This window comes from Schistocerca cancellata, chromosome 1 (assembly GCF_023864275.1).
Source record: "Schistocerca cancellata isolate TAMUIC-IGC-003103 chromosome 1, iqSchCanc2.1, whole genome shotgun sequence".
Classification (NCBI taxonomy): Eukaryota; Metazoa; Arthropoda; class Insecta; order Orthoptera; family Acrididae; genus Schistocerca; species Schistocerca cancellata.
The window spans coordinates 1,078,465,670-1,078,492,382 of NC_064626.1; the positions used below are offsets into that span (position 1 = coordinate 1,078,465,670).

The following is a 26,713-nucleotide window of genomic DNA, read 5'->3' on the forward strand; positions in this document are numbered from 1 at the left end:
TCCTGAGAAACTCTGAAGATCCCTTGTGTATGCAGAAAAATTACATTTGTTCAGTATGGTAGATGCCACTTTAATTTATGTCTTCCATGTCTGTATGAAAAATGTCGTCCTGCAACTTGTAATGTCAAAAGCACATCTGATGATTAATCATATGTTACCTTCATATTTATTGTAACTCTTCGTATTGTTCAATAAAATTATTTGCACCTTTATTTATCGATGTTTGACTTGGGCTTTCCAAGCCTGTTCTTGCAACCAATTTCTGCAGATTGAAGCATACAGGTGCAAAACAGTTCTCAGTACCTGACCTGATTGCAGGTATAACGGCTTTCAGAAGTCATGACAGACATACATTTTCAGGAAAACTTTATGCAGTTGGTCATTTACTTGCCAGTAATTAGAAATATATTTGTTGTGGCAATAAAAATTAACAAACTACCAAATAATATTCAAAATTCAATAAACGTTCATGAAAATACTCATGTCTTTTTGTCAAATTACCTTTCAGATGCAATATGTATGAAATAATATGACTAGTGCTGAAAAAATCTAAATTAAAGAAAAACAGCGTGAGTGTGACTCAGTCTAGGAATCCAGTGATTATGGAAGTTGGATTCTAACCACATGACTGCCACCATCACTCCTCTCCTCTTCTCTAGAACGATTGCCTTTAACCACCTCGGCCATCCAGACATGCTTTCTATTAGACCCAAATTCTCAGCTTCCTACATGCAGCAGTGCATTAAAACCCTATTCACAAATTATTGATTTCCATAGGAGTTTGGATGATATTAGTGCACCTACACAGAAACAATTGTCAAGGAGCCATCATGCTCTTACAGAAACGTGTATATACATCCATGTGTTGCCTATTATGTCAGACATCCCAACAGAAGAGACACTGCTCATATCTATAATTCTATGACCACAATAGCTGGTTGATGAAGTAGTTTCAGTACGGATGCACAATCAACATCTGAACTCATACGGGGATCAGAAATCTGTGAGTAGGGGGTTAGTGCGTGGAGCTCATTGTGGTGTGGCAAGTGGGAAGTTGGGAATTTGAGTCTGATGGAAAGTTTGTCCAGATGGCTGAGATGGTTGTGACAGCCATTCTAGGTAAGTGGAACATTTCTGTTCGATTCCAGATCCACCAAAAATTTTCAACTCTAAACATTGCATTGCTACAGTGCCCTGTGCGACTGGAAGTCATTATTTGCTTCATATCCCTTTCCCATACTGTTTCATTTTGATTCCTTTCACCCCTAATATTCATGTATATTCTTTAAAACTTATATGCATTTCATACAAAGTCAGCCATACCAGCTGTGGTGTATAATGCATCCTGATCCATTTAGGATGACTTTGCAGCTCCCAAGCTGACAGCAAAAGTCCATATAGTTACAGTGTAGGATGTTATAGGATCACTGAACCAGGCCTTCCACTCAGTTGAAAATAAGAGGTCCATGGTCATTTCAGGGACTATGCTGCAAGTAGAGAGCTTTGTTGTAACATCAAAATCAAAGTTTGTTTTTTCCACCACTTCCGGCAGTCATTGGAGGGAATCGAGTGTGACTTTAGAACTGATGCACTGGCAGGCGTTGTTTGTTCTGATGCGAGAAACAATTGCAATTGGTTGTATCCTGTGCTTTCAGTTTTTTCTGGGAACCCCTCTTCAGCCTGTTGAAAAAGTCTCTGAGCATTCACACTGAGTGCAGATTCTTCTCCTTCCCATCACTTGCCACAGTTACTTTGCAACAGCATATCGTGTGTTGCCAGCATACACCCTCTGCCTATGCCCACTCATCCAAACTGATAACTTGGTGGCCCTGTCCGTGTGATTCAAACTGACCTACCGTCCCTCCTTAAAACCTCAGACCTGTTACAAGGACTAACACCTCAATCACTACACTTCTTACCCCACTTAAACTATGCAGTACCATCTTCTTCCTAAGATCCACAAACCCAATCACACTGGTCATGCCATAGTTGCTGGCTTCAAAGCACCCACCAAACTTATGTCTGCCTTCGTTGATCAACACCTGCAACCAATAGTACCTAGACTTCCCTCCTATATTCAAGAAACCTGTGCCTGCCCCACTCCCACCATACACCTCACTTGTCACCATTGATGTCACATCCCTCAATACCAACATCCCCCATGCACATGGTCTGTCTGTCCTCAGTCATTGGCTACCTGATCCAAACCTATGACATTGTTCCTGCTCAACTTAAATCACCTTTATACTTACCAACAACTACTTCACCTCTGAGGAGCAGACATAGAAACAGATCAGGGGCACAACTGTGGGAACCAGGATGACTCCTTCCTATGCCAACCTTATCATGGGTTACTTGGAGGGGATTTTCGTGGGATCCATAAACCTTGAGTCCCTGGTTTGGTTTAAGTACATTGATGACATCTTTACCATTTGGACTCATGGTGAGGCTAACCTGTTAAAATTCTTGGACACTCTAAATACATTCTCCCTATTAAATTTCACAAGGTCCTTTCCAGATCCCATGCCACTTTCCTTAACGTTGATTTCATCCTCATCAAAGGTCAGCTACACACTTCTGTTCACATTAAACCCACTAAAAAACAATAGTTCTTACATTTTGATGGTTGATGTCCATTCCACATGTAAGTTCCCTACAATACAGCCTTGGCATTTAAGGCAAACATATTTGTTCAGATGCAGACTCAACACCACCATTCTCACCTCAGCCTTCAAAGTACATAATTACCCCACTAGCCTAGTCCAGAAGCAGATTCCCTGGGCCACAACATCCAATCCTGGTAAAGCTGATCCCTCGAATGAACAACTTAGGGAGTACACCACTTGTCACTCAGCGTTATTGTGGTCTTGAATGTATTAATCAGCTACTTCAACAAGGATATGACTTTCTAAAATCATGACCTGAAATGAGGTCCATTCTGTCTGACTTTTGCCCATCTCACCTTGAATAGCTTTTCATTGTCCTTCCAGTCTCTGCAGCATCGTTGTCAGAGACCCTATGCACCTTCTGCACCCACCTCCCTGCCCTGTGGCTCCTACCCGTGTGACCATCCTCACTGTAGGACATGCGCTATGCATCCTCCTATCCCCACCTATACCAGTGCTGTAACTGGCAAAACATTTACTATCAAAGGGAGAGCCACCTGTAATATGACACATCGTATACCATGTATTATGTAAATAGTAAGTAAAAAATGGGTAAGAAAATGTATGTCAAAAGTAAAACAGGTAACACATCCCTTTGTAAATGAGAAAAGGAAGGTAAAATACCATCGCTGACAAGTGGATAACATGCACCTTGAATGGTGATGGTAAAAGAAAAATGTATTAAAACAGTATTACTCAGCATTCATATCGAACATTGTTCACTACACACTATTGTATAATGCATATACAGATTAAATACCTGAAAAGATGTGGTTAAACACTGTAATTGATACAATTATGGTCACATTAGAATGACACTTTTAATTCATATTTTGATAACTGACAGAATTAAAATGAATTTATCTGTCAAGCATCAATTAGATAAACAATAAAACATTTTATTGTCATTTTTTCTCAAAAGAAAATGATAAACTCTTGTTTCTAAGTTTTGTGTTTATAACATTTTTATATCATTTTCTGACTTTTCTCAGGACTATGGTGGCGAGGAATACCCATTGACTATTTTGAGAGGCTCATTCGCATTTTCAAGGATGTGGTACTATATATACTACAGTTTGCTGAAGACGTTAAATCAAAGGTAAAAAATTGTAGTTGTGTTCTTGAGTTAAGAATGCACAAAACACAATTAAGCTTTTGTTTGCAAGACCTGACTGGAGATTACCTTTAAACAACTACATTAAAAAAGTGTGACTGAAGCAAATTAATAAAAGTAGGTGATTTGTGCCTAGTTATCTTTGAGACAGAAATAACTCTTGTTCATCTTACACGTGTATACAATCACTGGTGTCCAAAATTTTTTTAATTTATCATCATTTGGAGAAAAAGTGTGAAACAGGAAGGAAAAAGTAAATCATTCGAAAGTGTCAATGAAGGGAAATACAAACTGATGAAAATTATTTTGAAAAACCATGGACTCCATTGTGACAGCTTATTCCTGTGAGCGACACTTGTTTTGAGTGGGGAGTCACTTTTGCCTCAATTTCTTATGATTCAGTGAGCAGTAAATAGATTCTGCACGTCAAAAAGCGCTCATTGACAGAAAATTATTGTTTAAGTTCATTCACACTGTATTGTGAAAATTGATGTGGAAGCCTGCCATTCCATCAGTTGTTAGCATCTCACGGATGTTGTAGATTAATAGTTGTAGTATTTTGTAATTCAGAATTGCAGTGAAGTATTCCAGTGCCAGCTGTTGTTATTGTTGTTACTATGCTCCTTGAAGATATTGCTTCAGTTCCAGCTATTTGGAATACCCTTTAAAATATGGCATAATACAATTTCTGTTTGTGCTTGATGCAGAGAATAAAAATATTGCATGTTAACATTCTGTTACCGTTGTGTTTTCCTCCACTACCAAATTCAGTAGTCAGTGGTATTTCAGAATGTGTCCTGCAATCTATTTTTTCTCTTAGTCACTTTGTGCTATAATAACGTTTCTTTCTGATTCAGTTCAGTATCTCTTCATTTGTTATCCCATCTACCCATTGAAATATGGTATCCCGGCTGAGACACAAAGTTGAAATATGCTCACTATTTTTTTATTTACTTAAATTTGCCATATTTCGTGACGGTACCTTTTCCGTTAGACATTTGCAAGACGATATTAGTCTTGGCTTCAGTTGTCTAATTGAGTATGATTCCACAATGCATCTTTGTCGGCTGCAGAAATGACCTGGTTCAACGTGTTTGCCTCATTTTTGGTGTTTCAAATACCATTTCTTCAAATGTAGTTTCTTTTTATAGTTTATATAAAAAATAGTAACATAATTCAAAATTATTTATGACGGCGACCTTCACATTCTTCTTCCGTCAACACACACCAAGAGTTAACTGCCGACTGACTACAGTCAAAGACGACTCCAGCGTCAAAGATATTTTACACAACACACAAGCTTCCACTTGTAATCAGTCTCTTTGCTATTCTTCGATACATTTACTAATAGTAATCAATATACTTTCACTCTCATAAATATAAGTAAATTAACATAAGATAAGGCAAATTATAATAAAAATTCTGACCAAAAATATAAGAAAACATTTACAATTTGGTATCGATAAATCCGGTAGAAAATACCACATCTCCCAGATCCATTACAACTGCTCCCCAGGGCTTTTGTTGTTATGAACATATACAACAAAATCCCGACCACACTCAGTAATGGATCTGTATTATACAATTAGTACATTAATGATGCAGTCTGTTAACCTCTTCCAAATTTGGACTCTCTGAATCTGTGGACTTGTTACTGGCTGTTGTTGCAATGATCCTTCCCCATCAATCTCATACACAAAAAAATTCAAGTAAAGAAATTATTTGACATGACAAATATACATGGTATAAAACATACATGAGAAATATTCTAATATACAGCATACAGATTGAAAATAATAGAAAGGTAAAACTCATTTCCTAGAATAAGATTTAAATTTTTTTTATATTAATGTTAATTTCATTATGCTTACATATTGTACAATAAAAATGATACTGGACATACATAGTGTAGTGTTTTTTTTATATATTTGCCTTATATATATATATATAACTTGCCATACACACAAAATCCAAGCTTTCGCAACAAACTGTTGCCTCATCAGGAAAGAGGGAAGACATCCTTTCGTCTTTCCCTCTCCTTCCCTCTTCCCCCTTCCCTCTTCCCTCTTTCCTGATGAGGCAACAGTTTGTTGCGAAAGCTTGGATTTTGTGTGTATGTTTGTGTTCGTTTGTGTGTCTGTCGACCTGCCAGCACTTTCATTTGGTAAGTCACATCATCTTTGTTTTTAGGTATATTTTTCCTTCGTGGAATGTTTCCTTCTATTATAACTATATATATATATATATATATATATATATATATATTACTTCTGATTTTTTTAAATTTTTTTTACTCATTTTTTGTATATTTTTTGCTTATGATTTTCTTTTTAAAAATTTTTTTTACTCATGTTTTTTTGTTTTGTATTTTTTTTGTTTATGATTTTCTTTTTTTAGTACAGCTAAAGATACATCAGTATTATCTAAATTTTTTGCAATTATTTATGTGCACTTGCCTCTCTACTACAATATTACTACAAGTCACATTCTTGTGAAGAGTACTTTCGCTCCCCACAACATCAGTATAAACAATAATAAATTGCTCATATATCATGAGGCTTTATCTAAAATTGGTTTTGAAACTTATACCTTTGCATGCATGTCCTCACATGCATGCCTTCAGTCACAGGGAAGACTTAGCTTTCTCTAATTTTTTGTTACAACAGTGTTTTTTCATAAGTTTCAAATAACATGTGACTTCAAATTATTAATTTATACATGCAAATATACATACTTGGTTGTACAGGTAGTTTTGTTCTAACAAGCGTATTCCAGTGGAGGACTTTTGTTTTAGATGATAATAGGTTATTTAAATTTTGAAATTATGATTTCTGTTTATACAGTTTTAAAGAGACAACATTCCTGAGACCAAATAATTTCTTTGACTTAGGATACACCAAACGATAAGCATTAGGGTGTGGATTTTCTATGACTTCAAAAGGCCCAATATAGATATCAAAGAATTTTTTAATTTCTGAAGTTAACATTTTTGATTTTTCATGGGATTTGACCAGAACGAGATCCCCAATTTTGATTGTGGTTAATTTTACCCTATTGTTATGTCTTTTATTCCTCTTTTCCCCTTGTTTCCTCATAGTTTCTCTGACAATATCTTCTCTCTCTTGCATAGTTAAAGGTGTACATTTAGGAAATTCAATAGGTTCTGATATAAGATTTGGAGGTCTAATATTAAACATAATCTCATACGGTGAAAATCCTGTGGAACTATGTTGTAGGCTATTCATAATATCTTCAAAATTTCGAATGTGCTCAAACCAGGTTGGATGTTTATGGCTACAATAGGTTCTACAAAGTCTCCCAATTTCCCTCATATATCTTTCTGCAGGATTGGTGGATGGAGAATAAACAGACTGTGAACTGTGAACCATTATCTGATAATATAGCTTTTGGTTTACCCACCTGTGCGAAATAATCTCTTTCAATTTTTATTATAATTTCATGGCTAGTAGCTTTTTTCACTGGATATAGTTTAATTAATTTTGAAAATACATCTACCATAACAAATATGTAACAGTGACCACCTTTACTCTTTGGTAACATTCCATATAAGTCCACTGCGATAAGATCTAAAGGTTTTTCCAGAATAATGTTTTGCATCTCTCCACCACATCTTTGATTGCTCACTTTAACACTCTGGCATTTGTCACAGGTTGCCAATTCTTTTCTTACCTTCTTTCCAATATTGTAAAAATAAACATTTTCTTGTATCTTTTGAATGCACTTCTGTATCCCACAATGACCAAAACTTTCATGTATGTAAATGATCAGCTTATCAGCATCTGCCTCTGGCCAACACAGTTTCCAGTTATCAGAATCTACATCTGTTCTCCGAAATAAAATCCCCTTATGTAATTTGTAAAATTTATCAAGTTTCTCATACCCCTTCTTGCCTAAACATTCTTTGATTAATTTCCAACTCTGATCCAAATTTTGATTTTTTCTAATTTTGTTACACATAGCTCTAATTGTTTTCTCATTTTCCACCCCTTTCAAGTATCTAATTTTAAATTGCTTTTCCTCCTCTTGTTCAAAAATCGCCTTTTCTCCCCCAATTGGTAACCTTGAAAGTGAATCAGCTACTACATTCTCAGAACCTTTTATGTGTTTGATTTCAAAGTCAAACTGTTGCAGAAATATTGCCCATCTGGTCAATCTACTGTGGTATAATTTGCACTCTTGTAAGTAATTCAAAGCTTTGTGATCCGAAAATACTATTGTTTTATGTCCAATAAGGTAAATTCTAAATTTTGTAAAAGCCCAATGAATTGCCAAAAGTTCCTTCTCCGTGACTGTATAATTTTTCTCATGCTTGAGCAACATTCTGCTTGCAAATGCTATGGTACAATGTATCTTAACTCCATTCTCTACTCTTTCTTGAAATAACTCTGCTCCAAGCCCATAATTACTGCTACCAGTGTTCAAACAAAATGGTAAATTAAAATCAGGTCTGTGTAAGAAGTGTTGCTTCCTCAACTCTTGCTTAATTTTATCAAACTCTTCCTGACAACTTTTATCCCAAACCCAAACAGTGTTTTTCTTAAGTAATTGACTTAAACATGGTGCATTCAGACTCTGATCACTTATATGTTTTCGGTAATAACCGCATAACCCAAAGAACGACTTTAATTGTTTTTTAGTCTTTGGAATAGGAATTTCTGAAATTGCTTTAATTTTTTCTGGATCTGCCAAAATTCCCTTGTCTGTGACAACATGACCCAAAAATTTTAATTCAGAAACTGCAAATCTACATTTTTCTAATTTCAAAGTCATCCCCCCTTTTCTAAGTTTTTCACAAACAGATTTCAAAATCGAAAAATGTTCCTCCCAATTTTGCCCTGTAACCAAAATGTCATCTACATAAATTATCAGTTTAGATGCAAGTTCTTGCCCCAGTACATGATCCAAAGCTCTTATAAATTCGGAAACAGAAGCATTTAACCCAAATGGCACAACACAATATTGGTAACTCTTACCATTGTACAAGAAAGCAGTATATTTCCTAGAATTAACCGAAAGTGGTACCTGATGAAAACCCGAAGTTAGGTTATATCTGTAAATTTATAGAGTAACTCATCAATATTTTCGGGATGGTCTGTTTGTCTGAACAAAATTTTGTTTAAGTGTCTAGAGTCCAAAACCAATCTTACTCCACCATCTTTTTTCGAAATTACTACTAGAGGATTATTATATGCACTGATACTCCTTTCTATTATATTACATCCTTCCATCTTTTTCAGCTCTTTCACAACAGCAGGTCTTTTTGATATTGCAATACTGTATGGTTTTATGAAAAATGGTTCATGAGGTTTTACCTGAAGCTCACACTGATAACCCTTTACCCTACCAGGTATGTCACTGAAAACATCACTGTATTCCCACAGCAGATTTTCTAACTGTTGTTTTTGCTCCCCAGATAAATTTTGTGTTTCTGAAATTTTCAAATTTACTAAATTCCCAAATTCAACTTCATCAGTATCAAATCTATGAGTTTCAATATTCTCCAATCTATTTTCTTTTAGTAAATTGATACTGTCAAAACTTCCATTACTCTGATCACCAAGAGTGTTCACAAAATTTGTCTGAATGTATTCCCTTTCACTAGTTTCTATCAAAAGTTTTCTTCCAACCCAATCAAATGCTGTATTTACTTTTACTATCCAATTCATACCCAAAAGAAAATCCTCATTAAATTCCTGAATTACAAAACATCCATGTGTGAACAACTTGCCTTCAATTAAAAATCTCACTAAAGCCTGGCTTTTTACCAATTTACTGCTCTTCCCAGTAGCACCTTTTATCTTTACCCCAACAACTGGCATTTCAACAAAATCTTTCCCCACTTTCAATTTCTTGCTTAACCTTTCAGATATTCCCGAGATCTCACTTCCTGTATCAATTAAACATTTACCAATCCATGACCCAATTTGAACTTTTATATAAGGACTGCAAAATTGATCACTTTTCTCAGAACCTGTATCCTCATGTTATAAATCACTTTCAATTTCCCCAAACCTATACTTATCAGAATCATATGGTATATCATTACATGTATTATTTGTCACAGTTATAAAATTTGCACAAGATACAAAATTGTCATTAGTACTCTCTATTATCTCAAATAGCCAAGAATTTTCATCCAAATCACATTGTATACTATTGAAGTACTTATCCTTCAGCTTTTCAAAAATAAAATATCTCATCTTTTTCCACCACTCAGGACATACAGTTTCACATACATTAATAAGCATCTTTCTAAAGTTCTTGTCAAAAGAAATAGTTTCACTGTTCAGCCATATATTCATAAGAAATGTGTGTGTATCATTAGTATCTGTAAAAGTTTCACTTAGGCTAGAAGTTATACATGTGTCATCGTTATTTGTGTAGTCAGATTCTTTACCAACAACATCAAAATTCACACTTTCACATACACCCTGCTTGTGAGCCTTATTCATCCTGGTAACATCCCTGGGAATTTCTATAATGCTCTCACTATTTAATCCATTTTCAACCATGTGTATACCCAACTCCCTATTTAAACTAATGAAACACCTTTCCTCAACATCATCATCAATACCATTACTATCATAATCAACTTTATCATCAACATCATTATCATTACACATATTCAGGTCATACACATTCAAATTATTCCCCAAAATATAATTTCCCCTTTCTAAAGTTACCAGATCCCTTTCACCAATATTTTCATTCTCACAGCATGCATTCTCTCTTTCATTTACACACGTCTCTGAACTACTACAAATTACATCATCTGACAAAGTGTTGTTCTTTTCTGTCAAATTAAATGAATCACAATTACTTTTATCTACTGTATGTTCTTGTGTACTGAAAATTTTATCTTTATCAATATCATCATTATTTTCCTCTTGAAATTTTTTCAATAAGTAACAACTAATGACCTCATGTGATGGCTTAGGTTTGGAACTGTCATGTTTGGGTTTATGATAGTCACATCCATTGGTCCTTTCACCATGCTCACCTTCTGCCTCAACCTTGCGGACCTTCAAGGGGGCGTCTACTCGTTTTTTATTTCCTGAATTACAACTGGTTCCTGTTTGAACTGCTGATTGTGGTTCTGCCAATGTCTCTGATCAACATTTCTGTTCCCATTCCTATGCCAAACATTACCTGATTGTTGGTAGTTTCTGTTGTACTGATCTCTAGTAAAATTTCTGTGATTTTGATCCCTAAAGTGTTCTCTATTTTGTTGATTATTTCTGCGAAAATGTTGTTCTTGTTTTGGATAAAAATTATGGTCCTTCTTTTGAAAATTGTTATATCCCCCTAAATTTTGACTGACACCATGATAATTGTTTTGTTCCCTTTTTTGAAAGTTGTCATTTCCCCAATTTTGACCATTACCTTTCTGAGTAAACCCACTGTGTGTTCTTGTTGTTACCCTATCCAACTTTTCAATATAATTGAGAAACTGCTCTACATTACTATCAGGACAATGAACTAAACTCAACTGCATTGCTGATGGCAATTTTCTCTTTCAGGTATCAATTTTGATCAAGTCATCCAAAGGTTTTGTTAAATGAATAAGTTTTTGAAGTTCACTTTTGCAAAATTGTTTCATGCTCCCATCTGATTCTCTATAGTTTCTCCCATTCAAAGATTCACTTTTGATTCTAGTTTGTTTAAGATCATCCCAAAATTATTCCAGAAATTTTGATTCAAATTCTGAAAAGGTCATCCCCACAGTTACAATCTGGTTTGCCCAAGTCAAAGCTTCCCCTTCCAAGAATTTTTTACAAATTTAATTTTCATGTCATCTGGTGAGTGAGGTAAAAAACAATCCTTACAATACTGTATAAAATCAACGGGATGTAAGGGTCCATCTACCGAAAAGTGCTTCACTGGAATATTAGATACAAGATTGCATGTGTTGACATTGTGATTTATACTTTGAAATTCAGTGTCAAAACTTTCAATTTTTTCGCTAAGTTCTTTGACAGATTTTTTGTTTTCTAAATCATTGCATTCTACTTTTTTTTCTAGAGTAACCAAACGATTGTCAGTTTCTTGTTGTACATTTTTAACCAAAACTTTTGTATTCTCATCCAAATTTTTGATTTCCCCTTTTATCTCATGAAAATCAATTAAATTTCTTTCCCTATCTACCAGTAACTCATTTTTTACAGTATTAATTTCATTGCTCAATTTAGCATCAATTTCATTTACTTTTGCTTCCACAGATTCAATTTTTTCCTCAACACTGCCAACTCTGTTCGAAAGATCACCCACTTGGGTATTGACTGCTTGGACTTGCAACAAAATGTTATCAATTTTTTCATCCCAGTAAGTCTTATTATCGTCAACTGATTGTTTAATTTCTTTCGTGAAATTTACAAGAAAACTTTTTAAATCAAATTGATCGGTTCTTTCTGTTTCATTTGTCCTGTCCTGATTTTCGAAGTCTACTAAATTACTACTTTCTACTTTAGGCACAATACTCTCGAAAATCTCATAAGTCATTGTGAAGAAAAAAAATTTATACACAACAATACAAAACAAGATAAAAATATTGTTTTAACAAAATACGAGGGTTTCGTGACTTATCTGGAACACTCTTCTACTGTTGCAAATCCACGTTTTCCCTCCATGTGATTGTTGACCAAAATTCTTGAAATATTTTCTTCTGTCGAAAATTATATTTTTTGCCAAAACATTCTTCTCAAAACTTTTACTTCCGATGAACACCCCCCCAGGGGCTCAGCATTCATTTGCTGAGTACGGGCTTGGCGACCCCAGGGTCCTGAGCTGGGGACTGGTCAGCGCCACCAGTTTCCTGTCACCGTAACCCCCAGACATGCTTCAGCGACCAATGTGTGGCGCGGCGGTGGAATGTTGTGTGCTGCGGGGAATGGTAATCTTGGCTTGACCGCCTGGATTGCGAGGAAGGACAACCTCTATAAAAACCCCTCAATCTTCCGGTGTGCTCTGCGCCTATGAGATGCATGGCTGTTGGGGTGGAACAGTCGCAAGCGGGTAACCTCTGGGGCACCTGCCGCACCCCAGTTGTATAAGGCTTACTCAGGCATGCGAGGCTCTGTCTGAGCGGACCTTTAGTTCCCTAGCTGCTCGTGGGACCGCAATGGACCCTTCGACCTCTACATTTCCCCCTACCAGTGGCTTGGGTGGGCCACTGGTAGGAAAACACACCCCATCGAAGAAGCGACTTCGTGCTGCGAGTCCTCCAGCGCCTGGTGTTGATCGAGATTTATCAGACTGTCGTAACAGAGCACATGCTGATAATCAGAATGTGTTTTTGATTATTAAACGGAAGGAGGGTAGCTTTGAGAGGGTTTCTCCCTTTTACATCCACAAGGGTCTTGAGGGGATTGCAGGAACACTTAAATCTGTGAAGCGACTTCGCAATGGGACTCTGTTAGTTGAGACTTCTAGTTCCCGTCAAGTCGCTTCTCTTAGGAAAGCAACCTGTCTCGGAGAGTACGCTATCGAGGCCGAGCTCAACTCCACTCTGAACTATAGTAAGGATGTTGTGACATGTAGGGACTTGGTGGATATCCCCACAGATGAGTTAAAATCTGAATGGGCTGATGACGGTATTGTTGACGTGCAGAATATTATGAAACGAGTCGATGGGAACCTAGTCAAATCCGACTCGTTTATTCTCACATTCAGTTGCCCGAGACTCCCAGAGCATGTTAAAGCGGGGTTCTTACGTTTGCCAGTAAGGCCATATTTCCCCAACCCAATGCACTGTTTTAAATGTCAGCACTTTGGGCATACTACGTTGGGGTGCAATGGGATAGCCACTTGCGGTAAATGTGGTCAGCCTGCCCATGAAGGAGCCGATTGTTCATCGCCTGTGAAGTGCGTGAATTGCTCTGGGAGTCACCCTGTCTGGAGCCGGGTCTGCCCCATCTATCTCGAAGAACGGAAAATACAGGAGATTAAAACATCTAAGCGCATCCCCTATGGTGAGGCCAAGAAGCTCTTTAAGGCCATGCAACCTCCTGTGTTTACAACATCTTTCGCTTCCCCTCTGAAGAAACCGGTACAAATGGCCACTGTTGCTACGCAAACGGAGGTTGCTAGTGTTAGCACTAATACCTGCGTTTGCCAGTGCACTTGTGCTGCTGCGGTTGTTTTGCAACCTGCGGCTCTCCCTGCAACGTCGGACAAGGCTGTGGTTGGTGACATTGGGGTACTTCCTGCCTCTCCCCCTATGGCGCCTTCTGCCCCGGTGAGTAAAGCTCCTCCTGTAGACAAGGCTCTGCATTCTAAGCCCTCCAAGACAAAGATGCCGAAGGTGAAGGTTTTGCCACCTGAGGAGACTAGTCAGGGTCGGTCCGATGACAAGGCCATCGTACTGTCTGACATCTCCCGTGGGTCGTCATCGGAGCTGATGGACATTGATGTCGACCAGGGGCGATCTTCTCGCCCCACGAATAAATCTCCGGCGGGTACGGGCTCTCCTCCGAAGCACAGAGGAAGGGTGAAAGTTCAGCCACCCTAATCACTGGCTCCCATATTACAGTGGAACCTGAGTGGGTTCAGGACGCATGTGGCCGAATTACAACTCCTTGTACGAGAGTGCCCTTTGTGCTTATGTCTCCAAGAGACACATTTTCAGGCCACTGATGCTCCTTCTTTATGGGGCTATACCGTATATCAGAAAGATGATCTGACGGGGCAAAGGGCAAAGGGTGGTGTTGCGGTTTTTGTCCGTGACACGCACCCCTCATCTGAGCTCCCTCTCGTTACCGACTTGCAAGCAGTTGCAGTTGACCTTCTTGTGGGTCGGAGGCTCACAGTCTGTTCAGTCTAGTTACCACCTCAGGATGTGATAGACTCTGAGGCTCTCACAGACCTTATTAGCCAACTCCCCCACCCATTTCTTCTGCTGGGGGACTTCAACGCTCATAATGTCTTATGGGGCTCTCTGACTACTTGCCCCAGGGGTCGCATTCTGGGAAGCCTCATGATGTCTGAAGAACTGTGCATCCTCAACTCTGGTGCTCCCACTCATTTCTGTACTGCTTCCAGGTCGTCATCGGCTATTGACCTTTCCTTTTGCTCTCCAGCACTCGCGGATTCTGCTCTGTGGGAGGTTGTTGCTGACATCCATTCTAGTGACCACTTCCCCCTTTGGATTCGCCTCCTGGATGAGGCTGTGGCATTATCAGTGCCGCCTCGGTGGCACCTCTGCAGAGCTGACTGGACGCTTTTCAGCCAACTGGCTGTTTTGGAACACCGTGCTAGCGTCCACGAATGGGTAGACCATATTACAGCCGTGATCTCCCATGCTGCTGAATTGTCCATTCCACGGTCATCCGGTAATCCCAAGAGGCGTCCTGTCCCCTGGTGGACCACTGAGTGCCGCTCCGCCATCCGAGCCCGCCGTGCAGCTCTGGGCTGCTTCAAGTGCCGTTCCTCAGCTGACAATCTTGCGGCCTTTTGGGTGGCAAGGGCCAAAGCGCGGCGAGTGATTAAAGAGAGCAAACGACGGTCATGGCAATTGTTCTTGAACTCCATCTCCCGCTCCACTAATTCTACGAAAGTATGGGAAGCCATCAGGAGGATTTCCGGGAAACGCAGCCAACTACCTGTCACGGCATTGCTGCATCGGGGATGTCTCCTCACGGCGCCGAGAGACATTGCCCAGACACCGGCCATGCATTTTGCGGAATCTACCGCCACTATTAACTGTGATCCAGATTTCTGCCGCTACCAAACTGCCATCGAGAGGGGTCACTTGGACTTCCGGTCTCCAAATTCTGAACCCTACAACTGCCCCTTCACAATGTGGGAACTGGATTCGGCGCTGTCTATGGATCATGATACTGCGCCTGGTCATGATCAAATCCGGTACAGCATGCTGCAGCACTTGTTGCTGCCATCCAAGGAAGTTATCCTGAGTTGTTTTAATATGATATGGTTATCTGGCACATACCCTGACTCGTGGAGGGAGGCGGTTTTGATTCCTCTCCTCAAACCGGGGAAGGACCGGACGCATCCCAGCAGTTATCGAAGTATTGCTTTGATGAGCTGTGTCGGGAAGACGTTGGAACGCATGGTCAACCGTCGCCTTGTTTGGCTGCTCGAGACCAGGCAGCTCCTTAGCCCCTCTCAGTGTGGCTTTCGGCGATGTTGTTCCACTATCGACAACTTGACCCTGCTTGAGGCGGCCATCCAGCAGGCCTTCCTACGTAACCAGCATTGTCTTGGTGTCTTCTTTGACATTCATAAGGCATATGACACTACTTGGCGCCGCCATATCCTCAATCAACTCCATGAGTGGGGCTTTCGTGGCCGTCTCCCCATCTTCATTCGGTCCTTTCTTTCCCACCGCCTCTTTCGTTATAGGGTTGGTAATGTGCTATCTGATTTGTATGTGCAGGAGAATGGTGTTCCTCAGGGAAGCGTTTTAAGTGTCACCCTCTTTGCCGTCGCCATTAACAGTATCACGTCCACTATCCGGAGTCCTGTCCAATGCTCCTTGTTTGTGGACGATTTTGCTGTTTTCTGTTCTTCCTCCAATCTTGTCGCTGCTAGTCGGCAGTTGCAGCTTACGATACAGCGATTAGAGGCATGGACTGCGAAGACGGGCTTTACCTTTTCTGCAGACAAATGTGTGTGTGTTCATTTTAATCGTTCTCGACGTCTTTTTACCTCCCCTGAATTGCGTCTGAGGGACACCATTCTTCCTTTTAGCGACACTGTGCGGTTCCTGGGCCTCACTTTTGATTCCAAGTTGTCGTGGTTGCCTCACCTTAAAGACCTCAAGGTGCGGGCCCTGAAGGCACTGAATATTTTGAAGTGTCTGAGCCATCGGTCCTGGGGAGCAGATCGGGCGCGTCTGCTGCAGTTCTATAGGGCTTTCGTTTGATCGCGTCTTGACTATGGTTGCACCATGTATGGGTCAGCAAGGCCTTCGTATCTGAAGATTCTTGATGCAGTACACCATGAGGGTATCAGGCTGGCCACTGGTGCCTTCCGTACCAGTCCCATCCCCAGCCTGTGTGCTGAGGCAGGGGAACCGCCACTCGCCATCCGGCGGAAACTCCTCATGGTGCGACGAGTGTGTCAATTCCTTGCCTGTCCTACCTCCCCTGCGTACCCTACCGTTGCCCGACCGCCTATGGAACATCTCTTTTCCAGTCGTCCCAAGGCAACGAGACCGTTTGGGATTCGTGCCAAGCATTTGCTTGAGTCCCTTGATGTGGAGCGTGTGGCCCCCCAACGACAAGGTTTTACTCGCCTGCCTCCCTGGTTGCTCCAGAGGCCCAGCGTCCTTTTAGACTTGTCGAAGTACCGGAGGAGTTGCACTCCTGCATTTGTTTTTATCTCCTTATTTTCTGATATTTTAAACCAGCATCCCGACCATGTACCAGTATTTACGGATGGCTCTAAACAGGGGGACTCTGTTGGTTGTGCTGTTGTTTTCCCTGATCGAGTCGTCAAGTTACGGCTTCCTGCAGCGTTTACCATCTTTGATGCCGAATTGTTTACGATCTTGCGGGCATTTGAGCAGATGAGGTGTGTTCCCAGTCTTAAGTTCCTCATTTGTTCTGACTCCCTGAGTGCCCTTCAGACCATGCACCACTTGTACCCAGCGGATACGGTCGTCCAGAACATCCATGATGCCCTCCTCCACCTGCAACAGCAGGGGAAGGAGGTGTCCTTCCGCTGGGTGCCGGGGCACGTGGGTGTTAGGGAAAACGAACTGGCGGATGTGGCTGCCAAAGATGCATGTTCCCTCCCTCACATTGTTGAATGTGCCGTCCCCCTCCATGCTGTTACCTCCCTCCTGCGTTTTCGTGTTATGCGTCAGTGGGAAGAGGAGTGGCTGGCAGTCGGTGACAACAAGCTGCGTCTGGTCAAGGCTACCACGCGGCCATGGCGTACGTCCTACCAGTCATGCAGGCGGGATGAGGTTCTCCTCACTCGCCTCCGCATCGGGCACAGTCCCTTAACACATGGTTTTTTACTCCGGCGGGAGGACCCCCCAATCTGCAGTTCTTGTGGTGTCCAGATTACTGTCTGCCACATTTTACTTGAATGTCTTTTATTCTCTGACCAGAGGGCGGTGGTTTCTTTGCCACCGGATTTGCCCTGCATTTTACAAGATGACGCAACGACTGTAGTTAAGGTCTTACGGTTTTGTGTCCTGTCCAATTTGTTGCCTCGGATTTTAGGGAGAGGGTTATAATGTGCTGCTGGGTGACTGGCTCACCCAGGTTTTAGGTAAGAGGTCAGCCAGTCACGATTACCTCATAGTTTCACTTCGGTTTCTGTTATCTTTTCCTTGTGTTTCCTTTCCATTTTGGTGTGTTCCTTCTCCTCTTGTTTTGCCTCTGTATGTGAGGATTTGGAACTGCGTCGGGTCTGTGTCTTTTAGCCGTTCTCCTTGTTCGCTGTTTGTCTTAGTCCCTTCACTGCCTGTGTTCCTGTTTTTATGCGTTTGGGCGCTGATGACCACGCTGTTTAGCGCCCGTAAACTTCAAACACACACACACCGATGAACACAAATACTGTAACACACATTCTGAAAAAAACTGGTATTAACACACAAAAATTTTCTTTCTCGTAGCACTGTTGAAGATCTCGTGAACACAATATCCCGGCTGAGCCCCCAGTTGAAATATGGTATCCCGGCTGAGACACAAAGTTGAAATATGCTCACTATTTTTTTATTTACTTAAATTTGCCATATTTCGTGACAGTACCTTGTCCGTTAGACGTTTGCAAGACGATATTAGTCTTGGCTTCAGTTGTCTAATTGAGTATGATACCACAATGCATCTTTGTCGGCTGCAGAAATGACCTGGTTCAACGTGTTTGCCTCATTTTTGGTGTTTCAAATACCATTTCTTCAAATGTAGTTTCTTTTTATAGTTTATATAAAAAAATAGTAACATAATTCAAAATTATTTATGACGGCGATCTTCACATTCTTCTTCCGTCAACACACACCAAGAGTTAACTGCTGACTGACTACAGTCAAAGACGACTCCAGCGTCAAAGATATTTTACACAACACACAAGCTTCCACTTGTAATCAGTCTCTTTGCTGTTCTTCGATACATTTACTAATAGTAATCAATATGCTTTCACTCTCATAAATATAAGTAAATTAACATAAGATAAGGCAAATTATAATAAAAATTCTGACCAAAAATATAAGAAAACATTTACAATTTGGTATCGATAAATCCGGTAGAAAATACCACATCTCCCAGATCCACTACACCATCAAACCTTCAGCTTTCTGATGCACATTTCAAAAGCTGCTATTCTCATGTTTTCTGTACTGTTTATGGTCCATGTTTCACTTGATGTGACGTGTTTCAGACATTTTTTCTGAAAAGATTTTCTAACAGTTAAATTTACATCCAGTTACAATATATTCCCTTTTCCAGAAAAATAAAATTTTCTTGGTATTGGCAATCTGCTTTTTGTGTCCTCTTCATTTCTGCCATTATCAAGTATTTTACTGCCCACATTGTGGTTGGTAGCGGTGGCGATCAGACATTGCTTTATTGCTTTAGTTTGTTGCATGGGATACCATCAAAACAAACTTTAATTTTTGATTGTAATATAATTCATATTTAGTGTTACATGCAGAGAACAAAAAATTTTGCATGTGATCCAGTTGCTTTTGTGTTCTATAGTGTTGAAACATATTCAAAATTCAGCATACTTTGGTTGTAAAAGGTACCTCTGCCAGCAAGGGTAAATATGACTGTTCAGATGGAAGCACTAAATAGTAACCAATATTTCCTTGTAATCTGCATTCTTGCAATATATGATGGGAAGTCAACTGAAAACCTTAAATATTTTTATTTTTTTAATTGAACAAAAGTGGAACACAGATACATCATTTTTTTGTTGGTCTTCCTTGTCATTCAACACACTTTCTCTGGTACATAGGAAATGCATGGATCTGTTGCCCCTCCTCATTGGAATAAAATTTCTTTCCTTCCATCCCTTCTCTGAGTGGGCCAAATGTATGGTAATCACACTTGTGTCAGGTTTGGTGAGTATGGTGGATGTGGCAGAGTATCAAAGTGCAGGTCATTGGTGGTTGCACATGTAGCATGGGTAGTTAGAAGCTGAGCATTGTATGTTGCAGAATGACATCTATAATCAGAAACCCACACTGCTTTGGTCTTATTGCAGGCCTAAGCCAGTTTTTTTAATATGTTGGAACATGGTGGACTGGCGATGGTGTTTCCTCTAGTCGTGTAGTGCTCCAAGACAATGCCTTGTTACCCCAAAAGAGAGTCAGAAAACTCTTCCCTGCAGATGGCTGCATCTGGAACATTTTGGGTTTTGATGATGAGGAATGGTACCATTTCTTGCTTGCTAATCAACACATCGCTCTTTCAGTTCTGCCCTGTTACCTATCTTGCAGACACTTTGCAAATCTTAAGCACTTCATGAATTGTGTGGTGTGCTGAGCCATGACTGATGTTCAGAGTTGTGGCTATTTCATCCACCATCACACATTGATTTTCCATCACATCAGCTTCAACTGCTGCAGTAGACTCGTGTCACAATGCAGTGTGCCTTACCCGGCCACTGAGTACCTGACACAAAAATCACACTATGTCTGAGCTTTCTGCCCCACTCTCACACTTGATGCATTCATAGACATGCATCACCATACTGGACCTTCATTTGCCAATGGATTTCAATATGGGGTTTGTACCTTCACTGCTCAGAAAATGTGTGGCATAATGCTTTCCTTCCATGGTGCATATCACAAGCCTGGCAGCCATTTTGAACTGGTGTTGTGACTGTGTTTAACTGGTCTTTAGTATGCTGTCACGTGTAGGGTACTGCCAACTTACAGATCAGTGGTGCAAAATGTCTATTTTTAATTAATCTTTTCGGGTTTTTGTTTGACTGCCCTCATATTTCTCATGTTTGCAGACCATTAAGTTACCTTATACCAGTCTCATGATGATATCTACTATAATTTGACATATTCCTTCCCACTTTCATAATATTGCCCAGAACATAGGATATACAGAGTTTTGAAATTCATTAACCATTTTGTTTGTGAATTGGCATAAGGTTGTGTGAGTGTTGGAATGGTGTTTATAATATGATGAAGTGTTCACTGTTTGCTTTTAGTACAGTGTTATATAGATAGCATAGTACAGTACTGTATAGTATAGTTGTTTACATGAACATAAGGGTAACATATCAGAAGAGAGGTCCATTACACATCGTAAACAGTGTTTGGTTCAGTTGTTGCTTTTTACAACTTCATTTCTGAGTAAGTAAACCATAGCTGTCAACACTAAACCAATTATATTCACAGTTACTGGTGTTTCTATTAGCTTAGTGTTCTGGTTATACGACTTAACATTCTCTTGTCCTGTGTGTTTTGTGAATTGAGGGATCACTAGTTTACATATAAATTTGTGTTTAACATTTAATTTGAAAAGTACAGAAAATTTTTAGTGCAGTGAAGTCATTACTTACACCAAATCTCTTTTCTTCCAGAAAGCCGAATATGAGGTATCTGTACATATTGCCCTGGAAATTCTTTCACAGCTCAACAAATTAAATCAGAGTACAAATGATCTGAAAGTACCTTATGACACATTTCAAATGCCAGAACTTGCCGAAATTGTAGATGTAAGATCGGATTATTTACACTGGCTGGTTGAGAAAGATCAGACACAGGTAATTTACTCTTTATTTTTAGTTGAGTATGAAGTAATAAATTATTTTTAATATCTGCCTTTGGTAGATGGCATTAGTGCCAGATATCATAGTCCATTTTCCATAGTAAAAGATTATATTTTTCTTATCATCACAGCTGGTATTGGTTATTTCCTGGTTTTTAAGTTTTTATATAAATGATGGTTGTGAATACAAATATGCACCTTGTCTTTTGTGTATAATGGATGTACTTTGAAGAAGTTTTGAATGGAGATGGTCTTTCAACGTCTCCCCTCATCTATTGGGTCTAAGAGACGAGCAAAACAGATCAATCACTATCCTGGATGTGTGTCACATTTTTGCAGCTTGGTCCATTTAAATGAGTGACTGGGAGGTTGATTTAATCTGGAATGTCTGAGCTCTTTCTTGTACTCAAAATGCAAAGTTTTTATTTCCTAAAAAGCATGATCCTGCTGTGGAAGCCAAGGGTGGTTGGCCTCTGATGTGTGTGGTGGAACTTGGTTGTCAGAGATCAGGAAGCCAGTAGTTCATCACTCTGAGTGGGCTAGCACTGGAGCAGTAGTGAGTAGATGCTTGGTTATTTTCCACTCCAAGTTGCTAGGGTTGGTGGTCATATGTTTGTGATGTGTACTTGCTTGTGTGTGTGTGTGTGTGTGTGTGTGTGTGTGTGTGTGTGTCTTTTTCTGATGGAGGCTGCGGTTGCTTTTTCTGATGGAGGCTGCGGTTGAAAGCTAGTGTGTAAGTGTCTTTTAGTTGTGCCTATCTGCAACTTAAATATGGTAAGTAACAATCTATCTTTTGCGTACATTGTTGAGAATTGAAATACAGGTTCTCTAAACGGGACACTTAATAAGTTTTAAATGAGGTTCAGCCCAATATATTTGTACTGCTCTGTAATTGGTGACCAGTTTTGGTTTCATAATTCACAGTATATACAGGTAAATGGAAGTGCATCATCTTTCTCTGCAGTCCTTTAAGGAAGGAGAATCACCTGACTAAAAAGCAACATCATAGATTTAGTGGTTAATGTTCACAGTGGCAGAATTAATGATTATGGAATTATGGTTGTAACAGTGCACACACAAGGATTTATGGTATTGTTACCAGCATACATAATGCTGTCCAATAAACATAGTTTGCAGGTAATTAAAACCTTTGGGTTTGGATGTCCATTGGTTCACCCAAGATACTTTAAACACGAAAGTCAGTCACACAGTTTATGCTCTTGGGAGATTTGCTTGATGCAGTATGTCACTTTTGGTGACATAGAAATATGTGCTTCTCAACAGCATTATGCAAAATCTATCTCATTCAAGCAATGCAGTCAGACATAGGGATGTTAATGGTATAAATTCTGGGCACGTACTTTACTAACAGGTAAATGTAGTTGTGCAAGATAGAATACTCCTTTTCCTTATCAGAATGAAGTCATTGTATTTTCAACCAGTTCACTTGATCTTCATTTACATCCCCTCCGTTTTGTTACTGCTTTTATCAACTTTTCAACACTCAGAAACTAGTCACCTTCCATTCTTACTAACAAGAATTTGCTGTTAGTATTATTCTGTACCAGTCATCTGGGGTGAAGACAGTTTGATTTCATGCTGCTTTTTCTATGTAACTGAAGTCAGCAACATTAGGCAGATATGAGTGCCCTGAAACTGTGAACTTTTAGATTAATAGTTTCTACACTTGTTTCTTGTGTTAATTTCATTAAAATTAAAGCTACATTAATGTTATGGTTTTGTCCATCACAAGTGTCACTGAAAATTATTGTGTGTTTACAGGGATTGTGTTTTATGTGCTTGGTGAGACAAGCAGAGATTTCTTTTGATCCCCTGCTTGCTATGGTCTCATCGCATACATAATTGTAACCTAACTTTTTCCCCATGTTACTTACTCCCAGATTTTAACAGTACATGTTTCTACAGTAGTATGCCTCAGAAACAGTTAGTTTTGGATAGGGGAGGGCTTTCTGTAAATCCATAGTTAAGGTACATACATCTTCATTTTCTTTTGCCAGTGTGCCATCAGCTTTCAAAGTAGGGCGTGCTTTTTCAGCTCTTGCTAAATGGGATTACGTTTTCTTTCTAGCTCTGCCCTTGTTTCTCAGTTTTGCTCCACATCAATCATTTACTTGTACCTATTTCAGTTTTAAATGTATCTTTTCTGGGCAAGTGGAATTATAAGTTTAGTTTAAAACTGAAAGTAGATCAGTTGTAATGCTCTTTGACAGGATCAGTTTGATTTTCCACCCACCAATGTGTCTAAAGATAGTACACCTTTGAAGTACTAAGGTTTGGGTTCAAGTATTTCCTGTTGGGGTTATAGTTCCTACTATAGTGGCTTCAATAGAATGGGAAATGGTTAATGTGGTCTATCATGGATTGTACTTGCAGTGGTATTATTTTTTGTGCAGCAGCATGTTTATCCCATAGGACTTCCCCTGGAATCCTGGAATACACCCATCTCTTACTTTATTAATAGCTTTGGTGACACTTCCATTGCTTACAGCAAAAGTTACCAAAAAGTACTTACTGCTCGCTCAAACCATGCAATCTCCTTTTTGAATATGGAACAAATTTGTACTTTCCTTTTTGCCTTTTGCTTCAGAACTTGGACATCTACACTGTATGGTCACCTGATAGATACATCCACATAAATAGGCATTTTGTTTGTTAAAATCACCAATTGTATGAATCCTCAAATTACATTTGTCTCTCATCTTATATGAGGGGTACAAAGTATCGCTTGGGGCACCCACAGTCAATGTTTGCAAAACTCCGTACGTGCTGTAATAGTACCCTTGATGTATGACTCTCCCTTATTCAAAGCCTCATTGCTCATACCCTCCTTGACTCGTTCTTTCGGTGTTTCTATGGTAGATCGGAAGAGGCAGTCAGAGAAGATGCTTCTGCAGAGGAGCCAGATATAGAAGATGCATAAGTCCAAAGCTGCCAGAACAAACCAGTTGTACAACTGTGCCTCTTCCAATGTTGGTGGCACTGTCATATTTAGGTTGAGTTAATATAGTTGTAGTTAAGTTAGGTTAGTTTGTTTTAAGTATGTACATACGTATGTCAGGGAATGGTTAAAACCCTAACTGAAACGTTTGAGGCAGACATGTGACTAAAAGGTCCAGGCAAAAGGCAAGTGTGTGGTAATGATAATAGTATACTAAAGTGCGTATTTAAAACCAAACCACCAAACAGTAATTTTTAATATTAGAAATCAATTCTTACTACTTTAAAGTAAACAGCAGTCAAATTTGAAAGCTCTCATTAATGGTAGTTTATTACTAAAATACGCCTTTTGGGCGAAATTGAAGTTGAAAAAACATCACCTAAAACATTCCGACATTAGTTTGAACATTGTTTTTCATTATTATTACAACTTTTTATAAAATATACTGACCAGGTGAGTAGTTGTGCTTGAGTATTACAGGCCCTATCTGTGCCACTGTCATCACTATTGCAAAGTATATCATTCAGTTCGTCATTGTTGCTATCTGTGGTACTAGTGTGTACCTTGTCTGATTTGTGATAGAAGTGTAGGAACATAGTGGTATAAATTCATACTCATTTCACTATGACTTGCAAGGCATTTGAAGTTTCTTGGAGTGCTCCAAGGAGGTTCTGCTACCTAGTGGCTAAAAGTCTGCTGTGTGACGTAACAGATTGGTTAAATTAGATGCTAGACAGCTGGATAGCTCAAAGCTGCAAAACATTGACTTACACCACTATTTTTCTCAGCTGTCCATCTGATGTCATTGTTACTCTAATTATCTGTTCTTTTAATAGCTCAGACTTCAAGTAAAATCAGTAGCGTCATTATACTGAACATAAATATAGACAACTGAGCTGCAAGTTTAAGAGAGATTTTTCATACGTAATTATTTTACTTATTCTGAACATATGGTATAGTACATGTGCACCTGCATTAGGTATAGAATAAAAAGTCGTTATTCTTGGTAGCAGAAAACATAGTAGATTTAGATTCCAGTTGATATGTCTCAAGTTGCTCTATTGCTATCTACTATTCCCTCCACCTGTCCCCATGTGTTGTTCAGTTTCTGGATATCGTTGTATCTTCAATAATTTTCTTCTGTTGTTATAATGTATGTGGTGCTAAATCCATCACATGGCACAGCTGATCTTGTAACAGCCCATATAATAGCTGCATCCTTAGTACTCTCCCTATGTCTCTCCTGTACTCCTCTCCTCTCCACTTATAACCTTTGTATCTCATTTCTTACTTTTCATATTTTAGTTAGCTTTAGCGTCCACTGGTGGCTAGTTCATATGATGTCCTCCTGCCTGGAAAACAGCACTCCTGCTTCAAGTCATTGGTGCCATAGTGTTTCCATTACTTCTCCTGAATGGGATTCACATCATTCACCCTTCCCCTCTCACGAAGCACAGTGTACATGGTTCATTACCACACTAAGCATCATATTGCAACAGTATACTCCTGTTCGTTTATAAACTACCACCTGCCACCCCATTAATACCAAAAACATAATAATGCAGAAGTAAACTCCCTATAACAACCAATTTCCAGTCAGTCAGTTACATAACTGTCATGTATTCTACCCCAAAGCTGTTTATCTAAGGGCTGATCAACAAATACTGAGACTGATTTGTTTCTTGTAGCTTCTATGATAGTTTCTTATATACGGTAGCAGCACTTTCGATAGGTAGATTGGTGGTAATGCTCTATTTTGTAGATGCTATTTGCTTTTTGCATACCAAACAGTGAGGATGACATGAGAGGAGTAGTATGGTACAATAAAATTGTGTGTTCATTTAAACCATACAGCTATTGAAACTTTTGAAAAGCGGCAGCAAACTTTCAGTAAAGATGCCTTACCTCATGCAACAGTGTCTAGGTTGCTCAAGGACTTCAGAGGAGGCTGACTTATCCCCATATGGCCTGTATTTGTGCCCATTGGGTGCCATCTCTGCTGACTCCCAAATGAAAGGTTGTGCAAATGGAGACAAGCCATGAGGTGATGCATCGCTATGCTGATGGAGGGGATGCATTTCTGAAGTTTATTATCTTTTATGATGACTCATGGCAACATCATTATGATCCTGAAGGAAAATGAGCCAGCACAGTGTAGAAATTGCCAGGTTCTCCAAAAGCAAAAAGGCAAAACTCATTCCATAAGCAGGGAAAGTGATGGTAATCACATTTTTTTACTGTCATGGAGTGATTTAGC

At 39.4% G+C, this 26,713-nt stretch overlaps 1 protein-coding gene across 4 annotated transcripts in view; it reads left to right on the forward strand.

Moving 5' to 3' along the window:
• Window positions 1-26,713, forward strand: part of LOC126090967 (probable E3 ubiquitin-protein ligase HERC4) — a 230,695-nt gene that overhangs the window by 100,652 nt on the left and 103,330 nt on the right. For all 4 annotated transcript variants that reach the window (XM_049907026.1, XM_049907028.1, XM_049907027.1 and 1 more), the window contains exons 13-14: window positions 3,659-3,765; window positions 21,310-21,492. In XM_049907026.1, the coding sequence (XP_049762983.1) occupies window positions 3,659-3,765; window positions 21,310-21,492 (290 nt within the window). The remainder of the gene's footprint in view (window positions 1-3,658; window positions 3,766-21,309; window positions 21,493-26,713) is intronic.